Source organism: Notolepis coatsorum (genome assembly GCF_963971535.1).
Source record: "Notolepis coatsorum genome assembly, contig: SCAFFOLD_228, whole genome shotgun sequence".
NCBI classification, from domain to species: Eukaryota; Metazoa; Chordata; class Actinopteri; order Aulopiformes; family Paralepididae; genus Notolepis; species Notolepis coatsorum.
In genome coordinates, this window is record NW_028169331.1 from 81,832 (window position 1) to 109,298 (window position 27,467).

The 27,467-nt window shown below is 43.6% G+C and overlaps 1 protein-coding gene across 2 annotated transcripts in view; it reads left to right on the forward strand.

Annotated features, from left to right (window-relative positions):
• The window catches only part of LOC311248738 (chloride channel protein 2-like), a 154,980-nt gene that overhangs the window by 32,962 nt on the left and 94,551 nt on the right, over window positions 1-27,467 (forward strand). For both annotated transcript variants that reach the window (XM_084339569.1, XM_084339570.1), the window contains exon 10: window positions 5,179-5,334. In XM_084339569.1, coding sequence (XP_084195695.1) covers window positions 5,179-5,334 — 156 coding nt within the window. The remainder of the gene's footprint in view (window positions 1-5,178; window positions 5,335-27,467) is intronic.

Below are 27,467 nucleotides of genomic sequence, written 5' to 3' on the forward strand. Positions count from 1 at the left end.
GATCTGCATCCCCGGCGGACAACGGGTTCAACTGATCTGGACCAGCGTGACCAGAACCAGTCCCGTGCCCTAACCACGCCGACATGCCTACTCCAGGAGAAGGGCAGATATGCGTGTTGATCTTAACATGAAAAGAAGGCGCCACCCAGACGTTCGGACGAACCGCGCCTGGTGGCCCACCCCAAGGGCGTGAGACCCCACCACATATGTTCAGATCCATCCCGTCATCATCCCCCAGACATGAACGAGAATCCGTCGACAACCCACCCAGGTCATGGGATGTGGTCGTCGGAAGAGGAAAAACCCCCATCTCAGTTGCTTTATAAAAACGCTGTTTCAACCACAAGCAACCAAGGCGTGCCAGTCAATCGCCTGTTTACAGCGAGCTAGCACTATACGTGCGTCGGGACACACCCCCATCAATGAACAGGCTATTTAGACCTGTCATTGAATCCCCAAGGCGCCCAGGGGAACGACAAGAGGGGTGTGACACTCCCTAACTCCAACACTTCTGGAATAGAAAGAAGGAAGCATCAACAGTATGTATCCCAGTCTACACAGCCGGGGTAAAAAATGTTCAAATTTTTACATCCCACCACCCTCCCATAGGAAAGAGACGGGGATCCCCAGAGAGACTTCCCACGCGAGCTGTACAGATTGAAAAGAATATATTGCACCTTGAGCCATGTAAAAAACTGGTTTTAGGGCCCCCGGGGAAGAGGCACTGAACCCATACACACTCAATAAACGAATTGAATCGAATATACATACAATAGAAAAGGACCCTTCTAGAGGGTCCACTCACTTTGACAATCTGAGGAGGAAGGCTCTGTACTCTGATGGAGGCTTCCTCACATGGAAGAAGGAGTCCGAACTCACAGAAGGCCTGAATAGGCGCTTGGTGAGGAGGAGCCCTGACCACCCCCCCTGAAAACAGATCCATCACATGGACCTGAACAGCACACGGAAGTCCTACCAACAGAGACGCGCACGGTGACGTACTCTATGGCGGGGGAATTCCTGCGGTGCACACGCCCAATATACCAGGCCGTGGGACCAGGAACTCCCCCCCCCCCGTAACGTGCCGAACCGCCACGTGACGGGAACCTTGAAGGACAGGGGGTGTACCCCTGACCGACAGAACAATGGGGAGAGGAAAGGTTACCAGTTCACCCCTTTACGACCCCACACCCATGATACGATGTAACGACAAAAAGAGAATATGACACAGTCATAGTCAGCTCTATGAAGCGTTTCACAGCTCCACACAGCGCATGAGCTAACCTGCTATCTGATTTTTACTAAGGAAAAACACAGAATAGAGAGGGCTCTAAGAACCCCGGTCCAACATACACATGTGCTTCCGTGGCCAGTACAACCCAGTTGTAGGTCACATGACACACACAACCCATCATCACCTACAAAAAATGGCAAAAACACTCAACAGAGGAACGCCGTTTTTTTCACAATGAGAGAATACATCATTCTTGATTAGTATCGACCACAGGCCTTGCTAAGCACACATGACAGCAACCAAACCAATTTCCCTTTAGGAAATAAGTTTCTCCAGCAGATTTAGCACAACCTCAGCAATCAAGCTAAGAGTTACATCGTATCCCTACCACACAAAAGACACAATTAATGCACAACATGTCTGATAGGAGGATGAAAAAGTCCCCAGGGAACCGGGGGGGAAAACACAATCCTCCTATTTTACCCTCAATACGGCCAGTTAAAACAGGAAAACCCGTTAATGTGTGAACACACTGTTCATTGTCATTACAGTCTGAGAAAGAACATTCTTTTACTCACTTGTCACCAAGCATAGCTTCATAGGTTAGTTACCTTAGTTGTGAGTACACGGCCGTGTTTCTCACACAACAACCAGATCATTACATCCCGTTTGCACGGAGAAGCTAACTGCCAGTGACAAAAACAGCTCACACATAACCCGCAACGTATCCTAAATGCATTGTAGCAACACACGTTTTGGGAAAAACACCGTTATTCACAATACATTTAGCAAAGTAAAACCAGAAGACGTGTTATGAGGTCTGGTCAACCCCGTTCCTACCCGGAACGCAGATCAGCGAAGTGCAGTCTCAAGACACCGTAGAAACACAGCCGTCCTGTGTTGTTCGATCCGGGCAGCGTCGCCGCTCTACCCGTCGCAACGGTCCCTTTGTTGATGCAATCCTTGCCGTCCTGGCTCAGGGCAGGGTCGACGAAAACATCCCCTGTCAAGGATGACGTCGTGGTCAAGAGTGTAAAACATGTTAAAATCAAAGCACGTTCAACAGAATAGCATCAAGCTAACGATCAGAAGCGAGCTCACGGCGGCGCGCGAGAAGCTAAGCTACCCCGCGCCAGGCCATGGCCATAGCAGCAAGCTAACGTTACCTAGCGACCACGACATGCTAGCCCCGCAGCTAACAGCTGACTGGCTAATAGTAGGCCCTAAGCAGGCCATGCAGCGATCCAGCAGGCTAACGCAGCAGTTAACAGCTGACTGGCTAACCGTAAGCTATGAACATGTAAACAATGACATAACACTCACCCAGACAGGCTGCCGTTCTGAACCTCTCCTCACTTTTTAAGAGAAAAGAGAAAACAAGATGTCAACACCGCTTCACAACGGTGACTTTACCACATCCGACGGAATCAGCACAGTACCAACTGGCCTGTGTAGCTGACTTTGAACATGAATCTGCCGCTATCGCACATTACATGCACATATCCCCTCGTGAAGGAATACTCTCATTTGGATATGAAAGATGGGGCCTTAACACGGTGACAGAGAGAATCCACTCGTCCAGAACACACAGGGATCACCAGTGTCAATGGTCGCGGCCCACTAGTTAAAACTATAATGGTCTCCAGACCAAGGCCTTCTGTCGCCTAGGTGGCTGAACAAAGGACCCTAGCCTGGGGCCGGTTTCCATAAACTTTGTCAAGTAGCCCCCATAGCACTAACAGACAAGTGGAGCCCGCCAGCAAACACTACTCACCCAACCTGGAACGCACCGCTTCTCACAACAGCGGCATGTCCGACAGTTCAGCTGTGGCCTGACAGGTTTCACCCCAACAAACACAGCAAGGAACTGCAGTTGAGAAGCATGCAGCGGCGTGCTCCCAATACGAAAACCGGTGGAGGGTTTTTAGAATGATCATCATCTTCCAGACACTCCAGTACGAAGACAATATCGCCGTATTTTCTCGAAAATAGTGAGAGAGAAAATAAAGATATGATGTCAACGTATCCTTGTTTCCCAAAGCTGCTCCTAAACCTTTCTTCCATCATGGTGTCAAGTGTGGGGATCTACCGAGGCACTTCTTCCTTGTGGTGAAAGCGAGAAGGAGGAGAGCAGGTGACCACACACCTGCTTATGAAGGTAAGCTGATGAGGGGTGTGGTCAGACTAATACTGGTATTAGAGGTACATTTGTGGTTTATTCAGTACGCGTGCACGTACGCGAGCTAGTGCAGTGTGATGCCAAGCTAAGCCACTAACGATACAGAACTAAATTGTCCTCTTCAAAAATGCCATAAAAATATTATATGCTGAAATATTTCCCCCTTTTTCTTTCATACATCTTTTATTAAACTTCAGCCGATGATCATAACCACCACATGTTCAATACATTTTCGAATTGTAAGTTGTAACCCTTTAAATGCCAGTTTGTGTAATGGCATCACAAATTATTGTAAAAAAACAACACAAAAAGTTAAATATTTTCAATATATCAAATGCAAAGTCGATTTTTCTGGGGGGGATTATTACAGGCTAGCATGTGTCAATGATTAGCAACAACACTGATTTTGATGGATTTTTTGTTTTTTGTAATGTCAGATTTAACAACAACTCTTTTCAGAAAAGTGGGAGTATTTCATTTTGTATCTGACATTACAAAAAAACGAAATCTAAAAATAAAAATGGTTATGATCAGGGCTGAAGTTGAATAAAAGATGTATTACTGTTTAGTAGGGCTGTCCCCGACTAAGGATTTGGATGGTTGACTATGATTGGCCAAAATTTGACTATTGGTTGACAAAAATAAAAATAAAAATAAATAAGTATAATATTTATAATATATATATATATATAATATATAAAAAATTGGTCCACTGATGGATGCGTCTTGATATTTGTCTAGTCTAGTGTGTTCATTAGATGGGTGAAATCCTCTTTCAGTGCCTCTGTGCCTGTTTTCGTAGGCAGTTAGCCTCTGGTATGCGTGCCATTAGCGTTAGCCACGCTTCTAGGCCTCTTTTCTTTTGGAAAGAATGATAATTTTTTATTTTTTATTTAAATTATAAATATTTTATTTTAGATTTTTTTTTTTTTTTTTATCCACTTTTTCTCCCATTTTCTATATTTTCTCCCATCCCAATTTCGTATCATCCAATTCAACCCTCCCCTGTCACGAACGCTGTTTCTTGCCTACCACAAGCCGGCTGCAATGTGGACTAAGTCATACATAGCACAAGTCCCCTCCGGTACTTGAGGTAACAGCAGTCGCATCTTTTCACCTGCGCAGCTCGATCTCTCAGTGGCGAGGAGTAACGCATGGGAGGCTCACGCTGCCCCCGACACTTCCTGATTCTACTGCGCAGGCGCTCCAACCGACCTGTAGGAGTCGCTGTCCACAACGCCCGATCCCCACCCATCAGTTTCCCACCCCCTAATACGGCCAATGTGTATTAGTACGGACGACCAGCTAAACTGAAAGCAAATGTGGAGCGCTGGGCTCGAACAGGCGAGCCCAGCGTCTCCAGATTTCGTGGCGAGCGCCTTGCCCACTACGCCACGTAGCCGCCCATTTTATAATTTTTTTTATATTCGACTAAGAGGTTGGCCAGTCGACTACGGCTCCTTTCGACCGATTAGTCGACTAATCGACTAATAGGGGTCAGCCTGTGTTGCGTGGGTCTATAGCTGATAGAGCTGATGATGGAAGTAGCCAGGGAGTCTTTTTTCTCATACGTGAATGAATGCATGAATTGAAAATGGGGGACCCTGATGTAAACAAGACGAAAGTCTTTCTCTGGTCTGCATCAATTGTGTGTATTGAGCTGTACTGTACTGTACCCATTCTGCAATCTGTTAATTAAAGTTTTCAATCAATCAATCAATGAATGCCTGGTGTTGATGATGTCACTTCCTGTGGCCCTGTACAGCTGACCCAGAAGGAGTCTCTGGTGACATTGCTGGACAACAGAACGTGGGCCAAGCAGGGCATAGCGGAGGAGTTTGACTACATCGGACACGCCCAGGCCTGGCAGCACCCGCAGGTCAACGTCTTCGTCACTCTGGTCCTCTTCATCGTCATGAAGGTAGGCAGGAGGAATGCATGCACGCACACTAGGGCTGGGCGATATGGCCTAAATATGATATCACGATATTTTCTGACCTTTCGGCGATACACGATACACATCACGATGTTTTTCTTTTTTACCCCAAACAATTCATTATGAGGCTTACCAAGACAGTATTTGAGTTTGCAAGCTAACATTAAAGACAAAATAAAATACCCATGCATTTAGCATTTTTATATTAGATTTAGATTATTAGATTATATATTGCATATGAGATATTATATGATTTAGATATGAAATATGATGAATTGAAAATGGGGGACCCTGATGTAAACAAGACTAAAGTCTTTCTCTGGTCTGCATCCCCTTAACAATTGTATGTATTGAGCTGTACTGTACCCATTCTGCAATATGTTAAAGTTTTAAATCAATCAATCAATAAATAGCATTTTTATGAAACTACTGTATATATGTATGTCTCTAAATGTTTTGATGAATTGAAAATGGAGGACCCTTATGTAAAAAAGCCGAAAGTATTTTTCTGGTCTTCATCCTCCTGTACTGTATTGTACCCATTCTGCAACCTTTTAATACAGTTTTCATTCATTCATTCTGACGGAAACATAATCATTTTGATTGACAGTCGAGTCTGCCAATGACGTCACACCGCTTGCACCCGCCCTGCTGTTCTTAGCACCAATCGGCAAGCGTTATTATTTTTTTTACTTCCTGAATGTCCCGTGTGCTAAACATAAACAAAGCTACTAACGTTAGCTCCCCGCGGCCGTCGAGTAGGAGACCAGTGCTTCACAGGATGACTAAATGAGGCATAATGATTTTACTACAACGAATGTTATAATAAAAGCCTTTCCATACATCTGTCTGATTGAAAACTTTATTAACAGACCGCGGAATGGGCATATCTCAGCACAGGCTGAGATATGAACGAGTAACGTGTGGACAGATTGACGCGACACAATCCTCTTGGGCAAAACATCACGATATCCACGATACGTTGAAAAAGTGTATCGTTAATGAACTGTACCCGATATTTATATAATATCGTCATATCGCCCAGCCCTAACGCACACACGCAACATACACACGCATACACACACAGACACATGCACTCACACACACATGTGCACATGCACACACACACACACACACACACACACACACACACACACACACACACACACACACACACACACACACACACTTGCATACATACACACACACACACATTTGAGAAATGCTAGAGAAATGCTAGTACAGTATATTATATATATCGGGGCAATGAAACTAAATGAAAAAAAGAAAATGTTTATACAAATAAATAATACGGAAATAAATTGTTGCACTAATTTAAGATCAAACATCGATTTGTCAGTAAATGGCCAGGGAGGAATTACTGGATAAGATTTGAGGCCTTTTAGACTCTTCATTCAGTCCCATTTTTACTATTTCAGAAGCATCACTTGGTAGAAGAACAACATTTCATTAAACGCCTTGAAATGTGAATAAAAGCATTCGGACACCGTGCGGCATAATGGTTTTCCTCATCTCTTCTCTGAAATGGCGTGATCTCACTTATAACCGTCCACTGAATCCACTACTGATGAAATTATTTCAGGCAGGGGGGCTTCTCCCTGTTCCAGGGGGCCCACACTACTCACTTAGTGATCGGCTGGCACACACATACACACATATTACAACTGTTGTTATCATCATCATCATCTCCATCTTCATCATCATCATCTCCCCCTCCCTCGCCATCCTCTCCCTCCCATCTCATCTCTTTATGTATATTCAGGGTTCGTACTGGTGCTGGAAATCCTTGAAAATGCTTGTATTTCAATGTGGTGTTTTCAAGGTTTTAAATGTGCTTGAATTGTGTATAAAGTGCTGGAAAGTTATTGAAATTGTAATTGCACTTTATACTTTCATAATCACTCGCTATCTGACTGAATAGTTTGGTTTTTAGATAAAGAAATTAAATAAGTCTGAGCGACTCGAGCGAGCCACTTTTGCCTTTCACGCAAAATGAAATGTGGCTGGGCTCGACCCGTAGTTTTTTTTTTTTTTTTTTTTTTTTTTTTTTTTTTTTTATACCTGTGCCATCTGAGAACAGCGTGTGTGTGTGGCCAACATGCCGGGAGGTTGCCGTTTTAATGAGCTCTGGCTTGGAGATATCAAATATAATTCATGGTTAAAAAGAGGAGAACATCCTCGAGTAGCCGTGTGCAAAATATGCAGAAAGGACCTGCAGATTTTTACCATGGGAGTCTGCACTTTCGAGCCACGTTGAAAGGTGAGCCATGGATGTTATTAACGTGACTTAGCCTGGCTCGCCAAGTTCGATACTACAGCGGGCCGGCTCCACACCGGTCTCCGTAAATGTTTGTTATAAAAATACCACTTCAATAATCGAAATAGTCAAAGGCAGAATACACTATTGGAATTACAAACCGCAGTGTTTTGAAATGGGCTACATGTAGCCTAGCCTAACGTTAGGCGAATTAATGTCGGCTCATTCCTTTCCATGTATTTCAAAACACGATAACTTGTGTATTGAAATGGTATTTAATTTTTATAACGGAACATTTACGGAGACTGGTGTGGAGCAGTTGTAGTCTGGAACGCAGTAACGTACTGTATATCTGTATGTCATAAATGTCATGATGAATTGAAAATGGGGGACCCTGTTGTAAACAAGACTAAAGTATTTATCTGGTCTGCATCCCCTTAACAATTGTGTGTATTGAGCCGTACTGTATTGTACCCATTCTGCAATCTGTTAATAAAGTTTTCAATCAAACGTGACGAGCCAGGCCAATTATAGCATGTTAATTTATGGAGCTAACGTGAACTTTACAGTAAATTACATCGATAATAATGTTAAGGTAGTTAGTTCCTGTAGGTACTAGCATTAGGCTCTGAAATTCATTAATGAAAATGAAATATAAATGTATAATATCATAATGATCCATTTAGATTAAATGTCAACATTAAACAATAAACACTCTTAAAATGAAGTACAACCAGTGATATTAAATTAATAAAACACTTTGTTTTATTTATAACATGTTGCTCCTTTTTATTTAGGGAAGAAGCATCAATATCTGATGAAAGCACGTCTAAATCCAGGTCCTGCATTAGTGGATTATTTCCAGCAGACAAGCAATGCATCAAGCAGCACAGCTACATCCACATAAACAACCAGCAGTGTAGTGAGAGCCAGTACAGTGGAAGCAGCCAGTGGAGTTGCCCCTCTACCATCCCCAGGCTCATCCAAGAATCCACACCAGTCAACCAGCAACACCACAGGCACCATTAAATCATTTGTTACCTCTAATCCAACACTTCAAGCTGAAATATGCTGGGCAACAAAAGCTGTAACCAGCCACTATTCCTACCACTCATGTAATGACATGGGGGACATGTTTCAAACCATGTTTCCTGACAGTGAGATAGCAAAGCAGTTGACTTGTGGGGAGTATAAAGTGGCATACCTCACCACATGTGGGATAGCTCCTCAGTTCTCTTCCCTGATGAAGACCAAAGTTTTATCTGGTGATTATTTGAGTGATTGTTTCATATCGGCTCAGCCAGGTTATATATGATGCCAAGTCTACATCATTTTGGTTGTTTATAGAGCACAATAACATCTGATTTAATGTGATGGAAGAAGTGAAATAATCATTTTGAGTAAATATTTAATTGACCACAGCCGCATAAGATGCTGGAAAATCTTGAAAAGGCACCTTGAAAATGCTTGAAAAGTGCTTGCATTTTGCTTTGGAAAAGGTGTACAAACCCTGTATATTATACCCCCCCTTTCCTTTCCTTTTGGTATAATAACTGATATATATATATATTAGATGTTGTCTGAAGTCAGTCTGTTGCTGCCGATGGCTTCACTACCTCAAGACACACAGCCTTTACCAGAGACACTGAGACACGCCCATTATGTGTGGAGTTTGCTCCTGATCTGCTCCAGCGCAGTTGGCTTGCGGAGCAGTCTGTACTCCTGACAGCGCTGTTGGCAGATATCAGGAAGGGGAAAAATAAGCCCGAAAGGCATAAGGCTTGTTTGAGATTACTTTCGGCTCGCCTCGAAAACAAGCAAGAGTAGACTATTGCAGCCGGGAGAGGAGTCAGAAAGTCAATCACTTCAGAGTTGACAAGCCTTATAGCCTGCTCGCCTAGTCTCTCATGGCAGATATCACGTACACACGCACACACACACACACACACACACACACACACACACACACACACACACACTCACGCACTGCTGAATAATTCTGTTTTGCATTGCATCAATATATATATATATACTGTATATTGAGGCAAAACTGATTTATATATACAGTTATATATTGAGGCAAAACAGAATTATTCAGCAGACACTTTATCATGTAAGATGTGTGCAACGAGATATAGCATATATTATAATTTCGGCTAATTATAATTTCGAGAGTGCACTGATAAGGGCGGCTAGGTGGCGCAGTGGGCAAGGCGCTCGCCACCAACGCAGGAGATGCTGGGTTCGAGCCCAGCTCTCGGCGTTGCTACCAGCTTGGCTGGTCGTTCATACTAATACAATTGGCAGTATTAGGGGGTGGGAAGCTGGTGGGTGGGGATCGGACGTTGTGCACAGTGACTCCTACAGGTCGGTTGGTGCGCCTGCGCAGTAGAATCAGGAAGCGACGGGGGCGGCGTGTCCCTCCCACGCAGACCCTCACCGCTGAGAGATCGCGCTGTGCAGGTGAAAAGATGCGACGGCTGCCTCCTCGTGTACCGGAGGGGACATGTGATGCAAGGCTTCGTCCACATTGCAGCCGGCTTGTGGGAGGCATGGCCTAACAACGTTCGAGACAGGGGAGGGTAGAATTGGACAATACGAAATTGGGGAAGGGAGAAAAAATTGAAAATGGGGAGAAAAGGTAGCTAAAAAAAAAAGAGTGCACTGATAATGTTTGGCCAGCTAATTATCCTTTGGATTTTATGTGGGGGGTATAATGAGAACAGGTAGAAATACTATAACCAGGGCCGGATTAACGACCGGGCCGTCCGGGCCGCAGCCCGTGGGCCTCTAGTCATGAGGGGCCTCCAAAAAAATAAAAGTTAAATTTTTTTTTTAATTTTAAATTGAATTTTTTTTGAGGCCCCTCGTCACTAGGGGCCCCAACATTTTTTTTTAATTATTTACTTTTTCTTTTGAAGGCCCCTCGTCACTAGAGGCATTTTGGAGGCCCCTCGTCACAAGAGGCCCCAAATTAGTATTATTATTATTTTTTTACTTTTATTACATTTTTTTTGAGGCCCCTCGTCACTAAAGGCCCCAAATATTTGTTTATTTTTTTTAACTTTTATTTTTAATTCTTTGGATGCCCCTCGTCACTAGAGGCCCCACATTTTTTTTTTTTTTTTTTTTTGGAGATCGGTGTCATACTGTGACACTGAAATGAAAACGTATTTCATCAACTAAAATATTTAGTCAACAAAAATATTTCATCAACTAAAATATACAGTACGTCACACCCTGCCGTCTGCAAGTCTTGAGTATTTTTTCTCCTCTTCATAAGAGTTTGAGGTTTTCCGTTTGAGGTCAAAACAGCAATAAAAAGTCAAAACTTGCATCTCCACATCCCAGCCCCGACGCCTGAATACTTTTACCAACGGATTTCCATTTCCGCGTTCGCGTTCTGCACTCTGATTGGCCACTAACGTTTCTGGTAGCGCCAATCGTGTGACGCCTCTTTCTTTCACCGGTTAAGCTTAGGCACTCTTTCGAAGTTGGTTAAGGTTAGAGTTTGTCTTAGAGCAGGGCGATAGAACACCAGCCCTGATTCCATACTCTAACCTTAACCAACTTCGAAAGAGTCGCCTAAGAAACGTTAGTCAATATTTCTATTGTATTTTTTTTCTTTTATACATACAGCCCCACCCCCACCTAATAGACAGTCCCCTCCCCGCCGTATGTAATGTATATATTCTCTCCCCACCGTATGTATATTTCTCTCCCACCCACCCACCCCCTCCTAATGTACAGTCCCCTCCCCATCATATGTATATACTCTCTGTCAGGATCTATGGGTAACAGTACTGTATATTTGCATATCATATATGTCACAAATGTAACAGTACTATATACCTGTATGTCATGTATGTCCCTATGCCATAAATGTCATGATGTCATATATGTTGTGCATGTCATACATGTCACTATGAATTGAAAATGGGGGACCCTGATGTAAACAAGACAAACGTCTTTCTCTGGTCTGCATCCCCTTAACAATTGTGTGTATTGAGCCGTACTGTATTATTTGTACCCATTCTGCAATCTGTTAAATACAATTTTCATTAATTCATTCATTCACAGACAGTAACACAGGACAAAAACACATTTCAACCCCCTCCCTTCCCTAATTATAATTTAAATTGACATTCACGTAAAAGTAAGCTTACTATTCTAATATTATATTCTTGTCTCCAAAGTGTGTGCATTTTTTTCTTCCCGAGGATGGCGCCATCCCCCCATCTAAACATGATGCGTTTCTTTTCTCTTCTTGATTGATTGATTGAAAACTTTATTAACAGAATGGGTACAGTACAGTACAGCTCAATAATTGTTAAGGGGATGCAGACCAGAGAAAGACTTTCGTCTTGTTTACATCAGGGTCCCCCATTTTCAATTCATCATAACATATATGACATACATGACAGATAGACAGTACTGCTACATCTATACATTTATGACATACCAGATTTGCAAATACAGTACTGTTTGTACATTGGAGGAGGTTGGGTAGGTGGGGTGGGGTTGGGGGGGTGGGGGGGACTGTACATTGGAGGTGGTTCGGTGGGTGGGAGGGCTGGGTGGGTGGGTGACACTGTACAACTGTACAAGCAAAACTGTACATTGGAATATTGACAACCATACTTGGTCATTTACTGTACATTGGAGGGGGTTGTGTAAGGACATTTACAGGGGCCAGTTTCGAATTGCAGTCTCCCGTAGGTGTTCTTTGAGAGTGTTTTTGAAAGTGGGTAGTGATTCACATTCCTTTACAGCTTTGGGTAGGGCGTTCCACATTGATGTGGCATAATTGCAAAACGTGTTTAGTCCCTTGTTTGAGCCGAATCTGGGTTTAACATGATTTGTGGAGCTCCCTCTGGTGTTGTGATCGTGGTATTCACTGACCTTTGGGAAGTATTTTGACATGTACATGGGTACCTTGGTCGTGTAGTGTATCTTGTAGACCAGGCCCATTGCAAGTTGCTGTACTCCGTCGTCTACTCTAAGCCATCCTAGGTTGTCAAAGTGGGCAGGGGTGATCAAAGTCCTTTTAGCTTGGCCCTCAGAGCCCACCACTTCTAAATATTCTATATATTTTTTAAAGTGACATATAAAAACGCCACTGTGCGTGCATGCACGTGTATGTGTGTGTGGGGGGGCCTCCACAAGAATCTGGCCCAGGGGCCTCTGAAGTCTTAATCTGGCCATGACTATAACACTCACTCATTCACACAAATTGATGTGAATCAAGTCTTCATTTATTATTATTATTATCATCTGGAGTCGCAAATCGTCTATTTCACTATATCGTGCGATTGGGTTAACTGTGAGCCAGATGGCTTAATGAAGTACTGTACATACGAGCGGTAATGCTCAGATTGCTCATTGAGTCCTGACTATAAATGCAAAACGTAATTGTCGTATTTATTATCATTATAATTATTTAATTCCGATGATAGAAACAGTCCGTATGTAGAATCGACTTGAAGCAATCACCAACTATTTGTTCAGGGGGGTTGATATTGTTATTTTGATATAAACTCCATTGCAGAGATGCTTATTAAGACAGCATTTATAAGGAATTTGTAAAGCATCAGTAGCACTCTGATAAAAAATTATTTGGTGTCTGTCTGACAGTTCATGAAGTTTATCTTGGAATAATGATGGATAAGATAACGTTATTTGAAGAAGCTCTTGGTACCCAAACTCAAACTGTATCCAATAATGATAATAATAATAAACATATTCATATAGCATTACGATGCCTGCGTCTGGCAACAATTACTGCTGCCATGATCACCTGTGACGCTGGCATGATGCCCCATAGCGTTTAGGGCTTTGCGCTTAGTTACCACCATGTCTGTGAAGACGGTAGGTGCGTAGCGTTAACTGCTCAGTGCAATTAGCGCCGGGCTTTGTGGATTGGGAGCATTTTTGGACAAGGCTCGTTTGCATAGAAAGGGGACATGTTCCGCCCATATTACCTCATTTAAATACGCGGCAATTGCACCGGACGCAATGCTGATGGAACGCAGTTCCCACCTCATTTCACCCATTGTGCATCCTCTGTGGATATCTGTGGAGTTTCAGAGCGATATGCACCGGCTTTGCGTCTGAAAAAGCCGTACAAACCCTTTGTGTATCCTGCCCTCAGTTACCATTTGTAATAATTACATTACCTCCACTCTGTCAGCAATCACTCCACTCATGGAACGGCATACTTCTTCTGTATCAATAGTCTATGAACGTTACACAAAGTGGGCAACATGTTGTTGGCACAATTTGTAAATGCACAAACATATATGATTCTGACAACATTTTAGGTGAGAAATAGGATGTGCAATTGCTGGATCGTAATACTTTTTTAATCTGCAATGCCTAGTTTGACAGTTTGATCTGAATTATGTGAGCCAGGCAAGCTGCAGTAGTGGGAAAACGTTCTCTAAACAGTTCACTAAATTACCTTTCTGACAACATTTTAGGCGAGAAATAGGACGTGCAATTGCTGTATCTTGATTTGATCTGCAACGCCTAGTTTGACAGTTTGATCTGAATTTCATGAGCCTGGCGAGCCTCAGTTCATCTTATGATGTTTTACTCAGCCTACCTTCCCGACTCGCTTGTGTGATGGAGAAGTGTAATGGGCAACGTGGCACTGGTAGGATACAAATGCTTGCCGTGCCTGTCAATGGAGAAGTCGTGTACTGTACGTATTAAAGTCACCATGCAGGTTTAATGAGCTCTCACACTATACTGCATTACAAATCTGTATAAAGGTGTATACATTTTTCATGCAGGGGTGTCTTTTGCAGTGAAAGACGTTTAAAACCCCGTAGAAATGGAACCCAGCCGGGCTTTCGACCTCCATTGGATGGTGGTTTTGTGCCCTTTTCATTTGAGGGTTGACACTGGGGAAGTGAGAAAGTGTTGAAACTGAGCCGAGCTGTTTTAGATTATTGGAACTTTTGATCTTTGACTCTACTGTATATTTTCCCATCTCAGTTTTATAAACTTGTGTTTTCCTAAATCCATTTCAACTGTCACTACTAAGTCCATCTCTTTAACCTCAATGAGAAAGAATGAGTGTAATATATGTACTGGAACTCAGCCCATCTCTGCTTGATGCAAATGGGACGAGGAAGGGAGGACACATAATAGAATTAATAGACCATTTACAATTGTTGCCTGCAAAATGATTCTATAGCATTTGAATACAACTATTACACGTTTTATTTGTATTAATCTTTTTATGCAAAGTACCTCATAGACCAGCAATGTTACACACACTCACTCCCTCACTCTTGCCACTCTGCCCCTAGTGACGCTTCACAGGCATGGCAGCTTTGACTTTGAGAGTCTTCCCTCATGCTTCCCATCTATGACACTTTGTGTCCTTGTTTGTATCTAATAAGATATTTTAGGAACCTGTTGTAAACCTGGAGTCGACTAACACTAAAATAGTGCAAAATATATAGCCTGGTATATAGGTCCAACAGGAGTAACGAGCAACATGATGAAGGCAGCGGGTATCACAGAAGAGATGGTGAGAGTGTTTGGAAACATCTTGGACAAAGGAGAGATCCCAGAGGAATGGAAAGCGAGCACGACAATAACAATTTATAAAGGGAAAGGAGATGCACTTGAGTGCGGAAAGTACAGAGGAGTTAGACTGCTGGAATGAAGGAACATGGAATGAAGGTTTTTGAGAGGGTATTGGAGGAAAGGCTGAGGAGACTGATAAGTGTGGACAGGATACAGTGTGGATTCTGCCCAGGAAGATCAACGACCGATGCAATTTTTGTATTGAGGCAGATGCAGGAAAAGTATAGAGAGAAGAAAAATTTATTATATCACGTTTTTGTAGATCTGGAAAAGGCATTTGACTAAATACCAAGGAGTGCTATAGAATGGGCGCTTAGGAGACATAAGATACCAGAGAGACTTGTGAGGGCTGTAATGTCATTGTATGTGGGAGCCACTTCGAGAGTTAAGACGGTAGCTGAAACATCGGAGGACTTTGACATTGGAGTGGGGGTGCACCATGGTTCGGCTCTTAGCCCACTGCTCAAGCAACAAGGGATTCACGAGAAGGACCGTGGGAGCTGCTTTATGCTGATGATCTAGTGCTCTCCACAGATTCAGAGGAGGAAGTGAGGAAAATGTTTGAGTGGGGGGATGGAATGAAGAAGAGGGGAATGGAGATAAATATAGACGAGACGAAGGTAATGATAACAGGGAGTGAAGGAGAAAGGATTCAGTCAGGAAGATACCCATGTGGAGTCTGTGGAAGAGGAGTGGGAGTAAACTCTGGTGTGTATAGAATGTAACAAATGGTGTCACCAAAGATGTTCAGGTTTGGAAAATCTGAGGAGTGAGGGATTTTAGATGCCCCACATGTAAGAGAGAAGAGGAGGAGGTGGTTGGAGATGGTGGTCTAGTGGTGGGAGGGGAGGTGCTGGAGGAGGTGAAGCAGTTTCGCTATCTGGGAGATGTGATGGACTGTAAGGCGGGAGTGGAAAGGGCGGTGAGGGCGAGAGTGGTGGCGGCGTGGAGGAATTGGCTGGAAATTAGTAGGCTACTGTTGAATCGAAACATAGATGTAAAGATCAGAGGAGGGATATATGAAGCATGTGTGAGATCAGTTATCTTGTATGGTTCTTAAACATGGGCAATGACAAAAAGGGTGATGGTGGTGTTGAGAAGCTGTGATCGGAAGATGTTGAGGTATGTGGCGGGAGTCAGATGGCAGGATGGGAGGACCAGTGCCGAGGTGGATGAGATCTGTGGTGTCAGGGAAATTGATTTCAAGGTGAGATATGGACTTCTCAGGTGGTTTGGACATGTGAGAAGATTGGAGATGGGGGGATATTGAGAGGGGTGGAGGAGATGATTGTGGATGGGAGGAGGCCAAGCGGGAGACCGAAGCAGACGTGGAGGGGATGTGTGGAGCATGATATGAGGGATCTGGAGATACATGAAGACATGGCACAAAACCGTGCCCAGTGGCGTGGAGTCATCGCCCGTCCAACCCCACTGTAGTGGGAAAATAGGGACATAAAATGAAGATGATGATGATGATGAACTCACACACGACCAGACTGACACAATGAGCTAATAGGAGGCATTGTAACATTGTAACGTTGCTGTAAAAATAAAGAAATAAAGAACCAAAATGAGCAAAACAATTAGGCAGACCATACTATCGTAATTACAGGTAAAATAACCCAAAAAGTCTTACGTTTAAAATGAGTTATTTGATAAATCTGACAATGTTACCTAAACTAAAAACGTAGCTTTAAAAATGTTTTGTATTTTAAAGTGATTACTTGTAGTTGTGGCACCCGCTGGCCACGAGCGATATGGTCTCATCGTTTTCATTTCAAATTAGCTTCTTTGCTCGGTTGCCTCCCTGTGCTTTCTGTTTTTCATGCAGATTTTCTGCAGGTAGTTGCATATTTGTTTCTGTACACTAAGAAACGATGACTTCTCCTGCGTTTTAGGCATACATCTCGTGTGGTGATGAGGCTGACCCAGACGGTCACAGCAGGCTTTTTGACTTTATAGCAGCGAAAGTGAGTGGTGTGTTGAAGCACCGGTGGTCACAATTTGTTCTCTACATGCTGCAGAACCCAATTCATCTATACACATTGTCGCTTTAAAAGATATCATATTTTGTATTTAATTTAGCATTTGTGTTTATTGAATATAGGGAGGGAAATACCCATGTGCTTATTAAATATAGAGAGTGAGGGCGCCAGGGTGGCGCACCACGTAACGCACTGTAGTGCAACGCGGCCGTCCCGGGTTCGACTCCCGGACCTGGCGACCTTTGCCGCATGTCTTCCCCCATATCTCATCCCGTTCTTCCTCTTTGCTGGACTTAAAAAAATAAAGCCACTAAAGCCAATAAAAATCTACCAAAAACATAATTAAAAAATATATATATATAGAGAGAGTGAAATACCCATGTACTTATTAAATATAGAGTGGAATACCCATGTGCTTATTCAATTGTAATATTTCAATTGATATTATTGAATGAAATTCTCAAGAGTTCTTCCCACCTACACCTTGCTGTCCATTTAATATGGACCTAGATTAACAGATTAAGAGTTTGCATGTTCTCCTCGTGTTGGCAGTAATCCAGTTCCCTCCCACACCATAAAAGATGTCAATGCTAGGTACATACTGCTGCCGGTATCCTCGAGCAAAAACTGGAGTTGGTCCCCGGGCACCTGGCCATGCTGGCATGCCACCCACTGTTCCTACTAGTTAGGTTAAATGTTGAGGGTTAAATAAATTAAAGGGTAGGTTAAATGCAAAAATGCATGTGGCAAATAAAGACCTTCTAATTGTAGTCCGCTTTGAATCCCTCCCAGCCCACTAGGTAACTGCTTGGCGTAGCAGTGTGTGCACATAGCATTCAAACATCTAGGGACGAGGTTAGCCTTCTAATAGTGTTCTGATCTGGCCCTGTGATACTACAGTATTGAAGCCTTAATCCACCTCCCATTGTCGCCAGCAGAGAGAGGGGAAGAATTACAGCTGTGTGGAGAGTATGGTTTCCTGTGTGTGTTGTCATTAGTCCTACCCTTTCAGCACACACACACACACACACACACACACACACACACACACACACACACACACACACACACACAGACTAATTTAGCACAATTTGTAGTGAAAAGCTATTTATAGTCGTGTGCAATTAGGTAAGCCGACATCACTCAGCGTGACATCATGTGTTTATTAATGCAGGTGTTTGTGTGCGTCTGTGTGTCCACTCCTTTTACTCAGTGAGTCCTCTGTAGAACTCTGTGTCAGAGAGAGAGAGCAGGACACAGTGGCGGCGGTGCTGTAATTGGAGTGGGAATAGCAATGGGGCCCCTGAGGGCCCCTAGAGGCCCTATAGGAGATGGACTGTCCTCTGAATCTGACACATACACATACACACACATACATACACACGCACATACATACACACGCACACGCACAGCACCATTCTCCCCACTACCTGACAAATTAAATAGAAATGTCCTGGATATTGCGTCACCGCACCTCTTACCTGTGACCTCACTATCCTTCATCTCTCCCTCACTCTCTTCCTCCTCTCGCTCTCGCTGTGTCCACCTGTCAGTCAGGCCACCTCTTAGTTCTTCCATGCTTCTTTCACTTTATTTATATTCATCTTTTCCTTTCTATTCTTAACACATTCGGGGCCAGACCCGAGATATCTCGGGTTATCTGGGCGCCAAACCCGAGAAATCTCGGGTTTTAATCGTTATTTCTTTTATTAGCTATATCCATTCATTTTTCATCCATCCAGCCTGATGTTATCATTGGGAATGGGTCTGAGCTCGCAAAACGACAAATACCGCCGCCTACGCCTTCCAGCCGGTATTGCACTCCATTCGAAATGATGTAGTTTATTTTCTGGGCTGATCTGAGCCGTGCGGGTGGGGTTTAAATACTCCGGCAGGACGAGCGTTTACAACGATACACCTGCGAGGCTGCCCCCCCCCCCCCCCCCTTCATATGCAATGCCGGACAACGTGGGACGGACCTCCACGAGCAGTATTTGGAATGGCGATCAGATAATTGGATTCTTTTTTTTGCATTACATCAGAGACAAGGTAAGAACACTATCAAATCTTGCGTTGATCTAATATTTCTTTCTCCCGCGATCGAAGCTGTGTGTGTGGACTGTGTGTGGCTGTTTACCGTTGGCTGCGGGGGGGGGAGCGCCGTGCTCCAGGGCCCATTTCATTCTTGCATGAGGAAGGATAATAACGATAATCTAGCGTTGATTTCAGGAAGATTCGATAATCAGGCGAAAAATGACAACGTGATAAGTGGATTCCACTAAAACGCTATTATCGCGTCTTTTCCTGGGATTACTAAGAATCACCAAAACTACAGTATGCTCATATTCAAAACAGTATAAAACGGAAATTTATGGATGAAAAAACAATCTGTTCTTTGCATGTTGACCAGAAGCAACTCACTGACAATCAACAGTGTTATTAGACCCATAGCTATAATATAAGATATATTTTAAGCACTCGCAAATTTCACATTCTCGCCATTGATTAAATCGATGCCGTTCTAGCCAGAAGGTAGACAGCGACCCCCGGCGCTGAATGAGTTAATCTCTCTCTCTCTCTCTCTCTCTCTCTCTCTCTCTCTCCCTCTCTCTCTCTCTCTCTCTCTCTCTCTCTCTCTCTCTCTCTCTCTCTCTCTCTCTCTCTCTCTCTCTCTCTCTCTCTCTCTCTCTCTCTCTCTCTCTCTCTCTCTCTCTCTCTCTCTCTCTCTCTCTCGCTCGCTCGCTCGCTCGCTCTCTGGTCATTCATAATTAAACTACATAGCTAATATCTTGTTAAGATATGGACTCGTCCTGGAGAACCTGGTAATTCAGAGACTATATTTCCAGTCATGGAAAATCCTTGTCAGTGTTTGAGCTCAGGTTAATGTAAACGTCTTCCTACATCCCCTTTCCTCCTCCAGTCAAACGTGTGTATTTTATGTGACATGGCTGGCTGATGCATCTATTTGATAATATTTTCAATGTGCCTTTATAAGGTGGATCACTGTGTTAACACCTTAAACCATCCCGGCTCAGGCAGGAATGTGAATTGAGACACCAGCGGTGTCTTCTCTATTAATCCAGTTGATTCATGCAGAAATATGGTTATGCCAAGCACAGGTTTCTACTGGCGCAATGTCCTTTCATGGATGCTTAACCACTTTCTCCATCAATGGAGGCAATGCTCTGGGCAACGCGTGCATGAAACGCCTGAACTAGCTTTTCTCCAGCTTGCTGAGGATCTCATCAGAGCCCGTCAGAATCTCATGCTGACTTGACGGATCAACAGCTGATTTTAACAACCGTTTTCTAATGAAGGCAAGTGGGCATTGAGAGGACGTCTTGCGCTGTCCACTCTGGCTGATACCATGCTTCTTTTTTTAATCGTTTCTCACCTGATTGGCTGTCAATTGCCTGCAAAGCAATGGGCATGGCAGTCGGCGCACCGTTTGCAAAAAGGTAGATTGGGGCGTGTTCCAGATTGGAGCTGAAGGAGATGAGATCACCTCCAGGAGAGCGGATACAGACCACTAGTCTATAGCTTAAACCACCAGTAGAGGTGTTTTTGGACAACAGCTAGCCTCGCTGGTCCGCTTCCGCTTGCATTAATTTGTGCTAAGCTAGGCTATTTTACAGCCGGATAGTTTTCTACTGAATGCACAGAGGGGACATTGGTATCTATCTTCTTGTCTGACTCTGGAGTGTGTTTCCCATAACGTTGCCGTGTTAATTTAATTATTTGCAAAACCAAAGAAACTGGACTCAAACCCTCCATTATGAACTCATGTATTTACTCTGAAGCAGAGTCTGAAGCAGAGTGCACTCCACAGCTCCTGAATCTAGGCAAATTTTTCCAAAACACATTCAGAGATTGAATTGGCATATAGTGTTGTGACACACTCGCATGAGTACATTTTAATTATTATAATTGTGACTTATTGATGATTCACTTAAACTGTAGTGCTACATACTCTCATTACAACACTTATAACTTAATGAAATATGTCGTACCACGACGGATATGTTGCATACAGTATGCTCCCAATTTGACGCTTCCAGATCCAAACAAAGACAGAACGGCTCAATTTATGACATTCCCAGAACTACTTTATGAAGTGACAGCGATCACTTCGAGTCTGCCTGAACCGGAACAACCTCTCGAACTGCTACTCAAATCGCTGTCACTTAATTAAGTAGTTATGGCAAATAGTATGATGCTTGTGTTCATCGAAATGATGAATTATACTAACTGAAACACGGTATGCTTCTGTGACTTTTTTGGACAGCAATGACTATGACTTCTGGATGTGAGATATAATCTGGTGTTGCCTGGATGGATCAGAAATGCATTGTAGGTTTTGGTCTTTTCATAGGCTACATTGACGATAAGATTTTTTTTGTATCCTTATCCTAATTTATTTGACAGCTGTGAACCATGCAGTCTACCCCAATTTTATCTCTCCGTTCACCTTGGATCTATTTTCAGAAAGTGTACATGTATTCGCCTGCAGGTAATACACAGAACATGAGATGTTTAAATTCCTCATCAAATGATTGAACTCAGAAGGTCAGAGAGGGGCCTGGACCTTCTCTCTGTGCTAGATACTTACTGCTCCTCAGGGGTTGAGTGGGACACGACCTCTGTCCACCTGCTCATATCCCCCATGCTGGTGGTGCATGTCAGCTCGCCCCTGGAGCCTCGTAAACACAACCGGGAGGCATTTCTGCAAAGACCCAGGGAACAACTATAAAACCTCATCTGTGTGAGTGAGGTGTCGGGACGAGACCATTTGGTTAAAGGTGGGATGGGCGATTTCGGAGACATGAGCAAGAGTGAACTTGCATCTCCAGCTGAAATGGATCACATTATCAAGCCTGTCGCTGTGTGCTATGCAGACTCCCAGATCTCATGTATTCTTAACAGTGGCAGTGTTTTTCCACCCAGGGAACAACACGTGTCAGGCCAGGTCTGATTGGTTGTTGAGATTCAGGCCACCCTGATATCCTGGAGTGTCTTGATTACAGGGCTTGGGACAGTCACAGAGACTAGATTTATTTCCCAGAGCATTTGATTTATTAGGTAGCTGTTGGGACGTGAAGAGAATTTTATCAAATAATACCAACATGGGTCTAAAAGAATTTGCCTATCCCATGCAAAAAAGTTTGACATTCCTCTAGTTGTCTTGAAAGTGTTTGTTTTTGGCTCACAGAGATGCACAAAATATTTGATTAATTGACATAGTGAAGGCCTCTCTACTGACTATCCAAAGATGGTAGAGACAGGAGCGCTCTGTACCGCAGAGGATCTTTTTATTGGGGGTCGTAACCAGGCTGACGTCTTGGCTTAGCAGCCTCCTCCTTCTGCAGTGTTCTTGCAGGTCCCTGGCTGCAACACTGGCTACATAACACAGCCAGTAATATGAGCTCATATAATTTACTCACTAAGACGCATTCTGGAGTACCTAAACATGAATTCCGGGCCACTTGTCTGTCACACACTCACCCAGAACGGCCCCAATTTGTCACCATTTCAACAGAGAGTCTGCTCTCTGAACGCTGACATTTGATATGAGTGTTCAAATCGCTCAAGAGTCGCGCTTGATTCAACATGTCAGCATCCAGGGAACAGACATTCTGACAAACGATACCAACAACCAAATTTGTAGGTACTTTTTCTAACTTGACAACATAAACAATCTAAATGGGCCCCTGTTTATTTCCTTTTGCAATGTTTGCCAATATCTGTAGTAGAGTAAGAACATTGTAATTATACAATGGAACATCCCCCACATGGCGCTTAAAGGAACACTCCAACATTTGGGGAAATACATATTTGTCCCCAGAGTCGGACAACTAGAGAAGATTGATATCAATTTAATCTCTGTGCCTCAGATTTGGAGTTGTTGGAAGTTGTATTTCCTCACTTTACCGCTTCCAGTCATTGTGCTAAGCTAGACTAGCTGCTCCCTACCGCTTCCAGTCCTTGTGCTAAGCTAGGCTAGCTGATCATACTGCTTCCAGTCCTTGTGATAAGCTAGGCTAGCTGATCCCTACTGCTTCCAGTCCTTGTGATAAGCTAGCTGGACCTCTCTCTGGGGCTACTGGACACAGAGATGACACCGATATCAATCTTCTTTTCTGACTCTGGGGGAGATGGCAAATGCATGTATTTCCATGTATGTACATTGGTAAATGGCTGCTTTTATATATAGTGCTTTTATCCAAAGCGCTTTACAATTTGTTACTCACATTTTACCCATTCACTCACACATTCACACACCGACGGCGGAGGCAACCATGCAAAGTGCCAACCTGCTCATCGGGAGCAATTAGGGGTTAAGTGTCTTGCTCAAGGACACATCGGCACGCTGCCCGGGAGGAGCGGGAATCGAACCGGGAACCTCCTCTACCTCTCAAACCACTGTCGCCCCAGTATGTACAGTACTCTCATAGACAAGCAACGTATTGTGTTTGTTACTGTGCATTAAAAACCGTCACTACCAGTTCTTCTCTACTACGTCCTGGACTCTCAGTGAGCAAATCACTATGATGAGACGCACATGTAGCGGCACGGTGGTGTAGTGGTTAACACTGTTGCCTCACAGCAAGAAGGTCCAGGGTTCGATTCCCGCTTGGGGACCAGGTTTCCATGATGCCAGGTACCCAGGTGGGGAATCTCCCAGGCCTTTCTGTGTGGAGTTTGCATGTTCTCCCCGTGCTCGCAAGGGTTTCCCCCCGATAAGATAAACCCAATGGAAAAACATGCACAACAACAGATCGCTAACGCTGTGGCGTCCTTGACGAAGACGGACAGGAGCACTTGGATTGGTCCCCTGGCGCAGCTCACGTTGACGCCTGTCTGCTCCCGGCTGCCCTTGGGGGGGAAGGACGACGGGATGGGTTAATCGCAGAGACGAATCGCATCAGCGATCCTACAGACAATGCATGCGTGTGTGTTCCGGTGTGTGTGTGTGTGTTGAGGATAATTGCCAATGCCAATTAAAGGCCTCTGAGCAGGTCCTGCATTATTATATTATATTATTATTACATTAAGGAGATGATACGGCTTAACAGACCAGATGACTTAAACTCTGATAGTTGATGGTGTCTTTGAGGAACGCTTCAATGTGGGCCAGGCAAGGGACTTGGGGTGAGGAGGCTGAATAGAAAGACATAATACGGATGCTTGGGTATAATGAGTCCTCTGGCCTTGGGTGGGTGGGAGTATTTTGATCTTTAACATTGTTTTTTATGGCACAATAAAGAAGTGTACGGAGTTATGACCAAATCCTCACCCTTCAGATAACATGGATGCGGGGTGGAAACACTAGTCAAAGACCAAGAGATATTATGCTACCATAGAAACACCAGAAAGAACCCAGTACAACCAAGTCATCTTTGAATGAATGAATAGTTTTCGGCAACAGTCTCATTTGTTTACAGTAGTTATACAACTATGATGAATTCTACATGTAGGGGCTTTAATGCCTCAATAAGTTTCATACATTTCTTGATAAAAGCTTTGCAGTAAAACTGTAAAAAGTAATGAAAGAAGCAATATATCACCAATGGTCACACTTTATACTGTAGGCTACCACTATTTCATCACAATATGAGGATCCAGTACTTGCCTGTGGCCTTGTGCATGTGTGCCAGCGAGCGTGTCCCTGCATTGTTGATAGTATATCGTATACAGTACCAAGCTCCAGTGTGCTATTGCTGTTCTCCAAATAAACAACATACTTTATATGTGCACTGTCCAGAATCAGAAGAAATTATATTTTTGTTGCACTCATTTACATAAATGGCCCCTCATAGTAAACCTACACAGGTTCAGATATGGACTTGGAAATCACATCGATCGATGTGTTGACATTGATACCATGGATGTTTTACCCTGCTGAGATGTGTAGCTAGTGGAATCATTACGATGGAGGTTGGGGGCAGGAGTCCACAGTGGAGTATTATACACATAATATTGCAGTTCCATTGTGCGTGTGTGTGTGTGTGTGTGTGTGTGTGTGTGTGTGTGTGTGTGTGTGTGTGTGTGTGTGTGTGAGCCCATCACCTTGGCAACCCTGAGGCAGTCAGGGCAGAGCACAGGGTTGACTGTAGGTGAGCAGGAAGTGAACACATCAACCTGGTCGCCATGGCGATAGCTGCTAGCCTACTACCACTCAAGGGGAAGTGATGCCACCGTGACTGACATTCTCTGGCTCTCACTTGTGTGTGTGTGTGTGTATGGCAGAGACAATACCCTTGATGTTATGCACAGTATGTATTTGTACACGCGTGTGTCTCATAGCGTGTGTGGCCCGGGTGTGTTTTGTGTTTGCTTGCTGTAAATTCAATATCTGACTGTTGCTACATCCACAAAATGAAATGTTATCAAATTCAGCGGCGAATAGAGACCAAACCAAGTTTAATCCTTTTATTCTAAAAGAGAGAGAAAGAGATGGAGAGATACAGTAGAGGTGGCAGTACATGGTACACCCGTTAGATAAGACAGTGTCATTACATGTACGTAAGACAACCGGTTTAGATTGCGTTGTCATCTCCTTAGTGCTGTGCTGTTATATAGTCTTTCTGCCCTGGCCTCTCCCATTGCTACCATTTGTTACATAAGAACAGTGTTTGTTTGAATCCAGACGGCTTTGGGACGAGGAGCTGAGTTTACTGTGACCCCGGCTATACAGCAGGTAAATGGTAATTAAAGCAAGGTGACACCGGGAGGTTGTACGGTCAGGCTAAACCATGCCCTTCACCACCAGAGAAGGAGCGTGGAGGAACATGAGCAGCTCGACTCCTGAACTCCGTTACGTTTGTTTCCCAGCATGCCTTGTGCTACACTGTGCACTAGATGTGCGTCCTTCCTTCGACAGTTGTCGTTTAAAAAAAATTGTGTCCTGGAAATATCAGAGCGGCGTTGTCGTTTGCTCTCTAGAATATTAACATCCATGCGTTTGGTGTTTGTTGCTTTGCAATGCAACAAACCTCTCTTAGTAACAAATGCCTCTTAGTAATTCACATGAAGTTCTTCCTGTGCGCGCACTACTCTAGACTTCAGAGAATTATAACTTTTTCTTACCTTTTTAATATTCATCTGTTTTGATCATTTATCTTGAGTGCCTTGTAATCTCTCAACGCAATTGCAGATGAGGGCAACCTCGTATTGTCCTAGAGAGGAAATAAAGGTTTGCAATGAAATTAAAGAACCCTCCAATCGGTGACATAACAGGTATCTGGTGTTCTAATAATGACGCTGACTTTATGAGGCCATAAAATGTTTGTGTGAGCTCTCACACCCAAAGGAGGTTTATATTATATCATTGTTAGAAGGTCAGAACCCAAATTAAAATCCAATTTCTTGGCATAAGGGCTCACGCAAACATTTTATGGCCTCATAAAGTCAGGGCCCCTTTCATTGTTTATGGAGAAGCCCCAGGTTTTACATCCCAGTGACATCACCGATTGGAGGATTCTCTCTCTGATGTCTACCTTTAGGAGGGAGTGGTGCGTGTTCACAAATAATGACTGAGCTGTCCTGAGGCACAGGAAGAACATAATGCGAATTCTTAAAATAGCTGGTATTCCCCTTTAAGCTGATACTGTAGGTGGCAATTCTGCCCAGGGATGTACATTGGTATACTCTGTATGCTAGCATAATCGCTCAACTGGACAGATGACTACTGTGTTAGCAAGATGATATTAGCATGGCACAAAGTCACTGATTTAGCGTACGGAATGGGGGAGGAGGAGCGGGGAGCGGGCGTTTTTGTAACATAACCTTCAAATATATAATAAATACACCCAGTTTGTTGTCTTTGTGATAAATGTTTCTTGTGATATAATGGATATTTCCAGCATCTAGGTTTCTCTGGGTAGTTTATCATGTGAAAGAGCCTGAAAAGTGAAAATGAGTCGTTGTTTGGTTCACCTCTTTTAACGGGCTGTAAGGCAATAAAGTTGAGAAACGTGGATCAAGAACACACACACACACACCGTGAATAATGAGCAGTGGCACAACACTCTCACTACAATCCTTACAAACTTACTACTGCCATGGATTTGTATTAGTACCTTTTTAACATTTGGAATGTAATTTTGAAAATCTGTGTAGATAGCTGTGATGTCATGTTTGTCCTACAGTCTGTCCTTGATTGATTGAAAACTTTATTAACAGATTGCAGAATGGGTACAATACAGTACGGCTCAATACACACAATTGTTACGGGATGCAGACCAGAGAAAGACTCA